At 43.3% G+C, this 6,000-nt stretch overlaps 1 protein-coding gene across 2 annotated transcripts in view; it reads left to right on the forward strand.

Annotated features, from left to right (window-relative positions):
• Nucleotides 1-6,000, forward strand: part of appa (amyloid beta (A4) precursor protein a) — a 98,508-nt gene that overhangs the window by 51,247 nt on the left and 41,261 nt on the right. For both annotated transcript variants that reach the window (XM_061889534.1, XM_061889535.1), the window contains exon 3: nt 4,447-4,576. In XM_061889534.1, the coding sequence (XP_061745518.1) occupies nt 4,447-4,576 (130 nt within the window). The remainder of the gene's footprint in view (nt 1-4,446; nt 4,577-6,000) is intronic.

The raw sequence follows: 6,000 nt of genomic DNA on the forward strand, positions 1-6,000 counted from the left end.
GATATCAGTCTTGAGAAACAGGCTTAAAAGATGTATCTAAAAAAATCTATATCAAGTCATATAACTTTGAATTAATTCTAACAAGGACGCTCAGTAGTTTTGTTTAATCCAATCCACTTTATTTATATAGCACATTTAAACAACAATAACGTTTCCAAAGTGCTGCACAGCCATGTTAAAAACAATTGTAAAAAAAATAAAATAAAATAAATATCCATCCATCCATCCATCTTCTTCCGCTTATCCGAGGTCGGGTCGCGGGGGCAGCAGCCTAAGCAGGGAAGCCCAGACTTCCCTCTCCCCAGCCACTTCGTCTAGCTCTTCCCGGGGGATCCCGAGGCGTTCCCAGGCCAGCCGGGAGACATAGTCTTCCCAACGTGTCCTGGGTCTTCCCCGTGGCCTCCTACCAGTTGGACGTGCCCTAAACACCTCCCTAGGGAGGCGTTAGGGTGGCATCCTGACCAGATGCCCGAACCACCTCATCTGGCTCCTCTCCATGTGGAGGAGCAGCGGCTTTACTTTGAGTTCCTCCCGGATGGCAGAGCTTCTCACCTTATCTCTAAGGGAGAGACCCAAACTCATTTGGGCCGCTTGTACCCGTGATCTTATCCTTTCGGTCATGACCCAAAGCTCATGACCATAGGTGAGGATGGGAACGTAGATCGACCGGTAAATTGAGAGCTTTGCCTTCCGGCTCAGCTCCTTCTTCACCACAACGGATCGATACAACGTCCGCATTACTGAAGACGCCGCACCGATCCGCCTGTCGATCTCACGATCCACTCTTCCCTCACTCGTGAACAAGACTCCTAGGTACTTGAACTCCTCCACTTGGGGCAGGGTCTCCTCCCCAACCCGGAGATGGCACTCCACCCTTTTCCGGGCGGAAACCATGGACTCGGACTTGGAGGTGCTGATTCTCATTCCGGTCGCTTCACACTCGGCTGCGAACCGATCCAGTGAGAGCTGAAGATCCTGGTCAGATGAAGCCATCAGGACCACATCATCTGCAAAAAGCAGAGACCTAATCCTGCGGTCACCAAACCGGAACCCCTCAACGCCTTGACTGCGCCTAGAAATTCTGTCCATAAAATAAATAAATATATATATATATATATATATATATATATATATATATACATATTATGCTCCACCAATGACTGAATAAAAACAAAAAATAAATAAATATAAAACCCAAAAAACAATATAAAAACAAATATGATTAAAAACTATTTTAAAGTGTAAAGAAATCAAAGTGTATAAAAAACACAGAGAACAGAGGACCACACAACTCACGTAGTGTTAAAAGCCAAAGAATAAAAGTGGGTCTTAAGACGAGACTTAAAAGACTCCACTGTGGAAGCAGTTTGAACATGGAATTGTGAAAGTATGGAATATTTGGTTCATAATCAAGTCATTTTTTACATTTTTGTTTGAGGGCAAAAAAGGAAACACCCTCTGAGGGCAGCCGAAACTGTGATATAGTCCACGGTAAAAATGAATTACACCTATAGTGCTTCTATCAACATGCTCTAGATTTGAATTAGGCAACAAGAACCAAATATTTAATAGCAGAACAAGGAACCGTTCTGATTAATATTCAGGGATGGCTATGGCATTAAAGCCAACCACAAAACCACTTTTTTCCTCCATAGAAATTACTGTGAACTGTCATGTCGAGAAAACAATGACTAACAAGGCTCTGATGGCCAGAAACACCTGAGAAGTCTTTCAAGCAGGCGCCAACAGGTTGTGACATTCCAAAAGTAGCACAGTCAGGAGTCCTAAGATGAGCTGTCCTTTCTAGAGCAGGTCAGGAAGGGAGAGGTCGTAGGTCAACAGCCGGATAACTTGTGTCTGAAATAGAAGCTTAGGCCACTTCCTTCTGCATGCAGGTGATAACTTGTGTCTGAAATAGAAGCTTAGGTCACTTCCTTCTGCACGCAGGTGATAACTTGTGTCTGAAATAGAAGCTTAGGCCACTTCCTTCTGCATGCAGGTGATAACTTGTGTCTAAAATAGAAGCGTAGGCCACTTCCTTCTGCATGCAGGTGATAACTTGTGTCTGAAATAGAAGCGTAGGCCACTTCCTTCTGCATGCAGGTGATAACTTGTGTCTAAAATAGAAGCGTAGGCCACTTCCTTCTGCATGCAGGTGATAACTTGTGTCTGAAATAGAAGCTTAGGCCACTTCCTTCTGCACGCAGGTGATAACTTGTGTCTGAAATAGAAACTTAGGCCACTTCCTTCTGCATGCAGGTTTATAACTTGTGTCTGAAATAGAAGCTTAGGCCACTTCCTTCTGCATGCAGGTGATAACTTGTGTCTGAAATAGAAGCTTAGGCCACTTCCTTCTGCATGCAGGTGATAACTTGTGTCTGAAATAGAAGCTTAGGCCACTTCCTTCTGCATGCAGGTGATAACTTGTGTCTGAAATAGAAGCTTAGGCCACTTCCTTCTGCATGCAGGTGATAACTTGTGTCTAAAATAGAAGCGTAGGCCACTTCCTTCTGCATGCAGGTGATAACTTGTGTCTGAAATAGAAGCTTAGGCCACTTCCTTCTGCATGCAGGTGATAACTTGTGTCTGAAATAGAAACTTAGGCCACTTCCTTCTGCATGCAGGTTTATAACTTGTGTCTGAAATAGAAGCTTAGGCCACTTCCTTCTGCATGCAGGTGATAACTTGTGTCTGAAATAGAAGCTTAGGCCACTTCCTTCTGCATGCAGGTGATAACTTGTCTGAAATAGAAGCTTAGGCCACCTCCTTCTGCATGCAGGTGATAACTTGTGTCTGAAATAGAAGCTTAGGCCACTTCCTTCTGCATGCAGGTTTATAACTTGTGTCTGAAATAGAAGCTTAGGCCACTTCCTTCTGCATGCAGGTGATAACTTGTGTCTGAAATAGAAGCTTAGGCCACCTCCTTCTGCATGCAGGTGATAACTTGTGTCTGAAATAGAAGCTTAGGCCACTTCCTTCTGCATGCAGGTGATAACTTGTGTCTGAAATAGAAACTTAGCCCACTTCCTTCTGCACGCAGGTGATAACTTGTGTCTGAAATAGAAGCTTAGGCCACCTCCTTCTGCATGCAGGTGATAACTTGTGTCTGAAATAGAAGCTTAGGCCACTTCCTTCTGCATGCAGGTGATAACTTGTGTCTGAAATAGAAACTTAGGCCACTTCCTTCTGGATGCAGGTGATAACTTGTGTCTGAAATAGAAACTTAGGCCACTTCCTTCTGCATGCAGGTGATAACTTGTGTCTGAAATAGAAACTTAGGCCACTTCCTTCTGGATGCAGGTGATAACTTGTGTCTGAAATAGAAACTTAGGCCACTTCCTTCTGCATGCAGGCGATAACTTGTGTCTGAAATAGAAGCTTAGGCCACTTCCTTCTGCATGCAGGTGATAACTTGTGTCTGAAATAGAAGCTTAGGCCACTTCCTTCTGCATGCAGGTGATAACTTGTGTCTGAAATAGAAGCTTAGGCCACTTCCTTCTGCATGCAGGTGATAACTTGTGTCTGAAATAGAAACTTAGGCCACTTCCTTCTGCATGCAGGTGATAACTTGTGTCTGAAATAGAAGCTTAGGCCTCTTCCTTCTGCATGCAGGTGATAACTTGTGTCTGAAATAGAAACTTAGGCCACTTCCTTCTGCATGCAGGTGATAACTTGTGTCTGAAATAGAAACTTAGGCCACTTCCTTCTGCATGCAGGTTTATAACTTGTGTCTGAAATAGAAGCTTAGGCCACTTCCTTCTGCATGCAGGTGATAACTTGTGTCTGAAATAGAAGCTTAGGCCACTTCCTTCTGCATGCAGGTGATAACTTGTGTCTGAAATAGAAGCTTAGGCCACCTCCTTCTGCATGCAGGTGATAACTTGTGTCTGAAATAGAAACTTAGGCCACTTCCTTCTGCATGCAGGTTTATAACTTGTGTCTGAAATAGAAGCTTAGGCCACTTCCTTCTGCATGCAGGTGATAACTTGTGTCTGAAATAGAAGCTTAGGCCACCTCCTTCTGCATGCAGGTGATAACTTGTGTCTGAAATAGAAGCTTAGGCCACTTCCTTCTGCATGCAGGTGATAACTTGTGTCTGAAATAGAAACTTAGCCCACTTCCTTCTGCACGCAGGTGATAACTTGTGTCTGAAATAGAAGCTTAGGCCACCTCCTTCTGCATGCAGGTGATAACTTGTGTCTGAAATAGAAGCTTAGGCCACTTCCTTCTGCATGCAGGTGATAACTTGTGTCTGAAATAGAAACTTAGGCCACTTCCTTCTGGATGCAGGTGATAACTTGTGTCTGAAATAGAAACTTAGGCCACTTCCTTCTGCATGCAGGTGATAACTTGTGTCTGAAATAGAAACTTAGGCCACTTCCTTCTGGATGCAGGTGATAACTTGTGTCTGAAATAGAAACTTAGGCCACTTCCTTCTGCATGCAGGTGTTTCCAGAGCTCCAGATTACTAATGTGGTGGAAGCCAACCAGCCCGTCAGCATCCAGAACTGGTGCAAGAAGGGTCGCAAGCAGTGTCGCAGTCACATGCACATTGTGGTGCCCTACCGCTGCCTGGGTGAGTCACCGGCCTTTTTTTTTCAGTTGACTAGGGGTGGGTACCTTTCGCATTGGAACTGATGCTGTACCAACATTTTTGTGTGTTCATGTGGTATCAAATGCTGATATGTCAAATAATAAAATCTATTTTTTATCAATTTAACATTTACCTATAGCTCGGTTGGTAGAGCGGCCGTGCCAGCAACTTGAGGGTTGCAGGTTCGATCCCCGCTTCTGCCATCCTAGTCACTGCCGTTGTGCCCTTGGGCAAGACACTTTACCCGCATGCTCCTAGTGGCATCCACACTGGTTTAAATGTAAAAAATAGATATTGGGTTTCACTATGTAAAAGTGCTTTGAGTCACTTTGAGAAAAGCGCTATATAAATATAAATCACTTCACTTCACCTCTGAGCTGATAACTGTCTTTTCCTGTTGTTGAATCGTTAAATTTTCTTACACTTCCGATTCCAAATGTCATTTACAAGTATGCATTTATTTTAATATGTCCTAAGCGTCTTGCCGTAGTGAGGAGTAGTCTTTGCCATTCAGTTGAGAGTGCCATCCTTTTCTTTTGTTTAGGCTTACAAAGTGTATGTACTGTAAGTATTTTACCTATAACATACCACCTGGTTGATCAGACCTGGGCCAATTACGTTAAGATTTTTAGTTTCCAAATATTTGAAGGCACATGCACACCGGCCCTTAGACACATTTTTTGTCTCAATGTGGCCCCCGGGGAAAATAATTGCCCAAGCTTGAGGTTGATGGTAACATCCATCTTAGTTATAGTGTTGATTACCAAATTTGCAATGTCAACTTGCTAATGCTAATAAGTAGCATCTTAGTTAGAATCAAGCTAGCACTTTTTTGAAAGCGTAGCCTTAGGTTTGGATACTTTCTATCAGGCGTGCTTGTTTCATTGGCATTACTTAGAGGCAGTCTGCTACGAATATGCCTGTTTACCCGCCAAGTGCTGAAGCCAGTGTTGGCATGGATGATAGCAACATTACCTAGAGGCAGTCTGCTACGTATACGCAGAGGTGGGTAGTAACACGCTACATTTACTCCGTTACATCTACTTGAGTAACTTTTGGGATAAATTGTACTTCTAAGAGTAGTTTTAATGCAACAAACTTTTACTTGAGTATATTTATAGAAGAAAAAAACGCTACTTTTACTCCTCTCCATTTATCTACATTCAGCTCGCTACTCGCTACTGATTTTTATCGATCTGTTAATGCACGCTTTGTTTGTTTTTGTTTTATCAGACAGACCTTCAAAGTAGGATCTATCACATGCCTGCGTTTCACCAATCAAATGCAGTCACTGGTGACCTTTGACTCCGTTTCACCAATCAAATGCAGTCACTGGTGACCTTTGACTCCGTTTCACCAATCAAATGCAGTCACTGGTGACGTTTGACTCCGTTTCACCAATCAAA

The sequence above is a fragment of the Nerophis ophidion genome, linkage group LG27, assembly GCF_033978795.1.
Source record: "Nerophis ophidion isolate RoL-2023_Sa linkage group LG27, RoL_Noph_v1.0, whole genome shotgun sequence".
In the NCBI taxonomy this organism is placed as follows: Eukaryota; Metazoa; Chordata; class Actinopteri; order Syngnathiformes; family Syngnathidae; genus Nerophis; species Nerophis ophidion.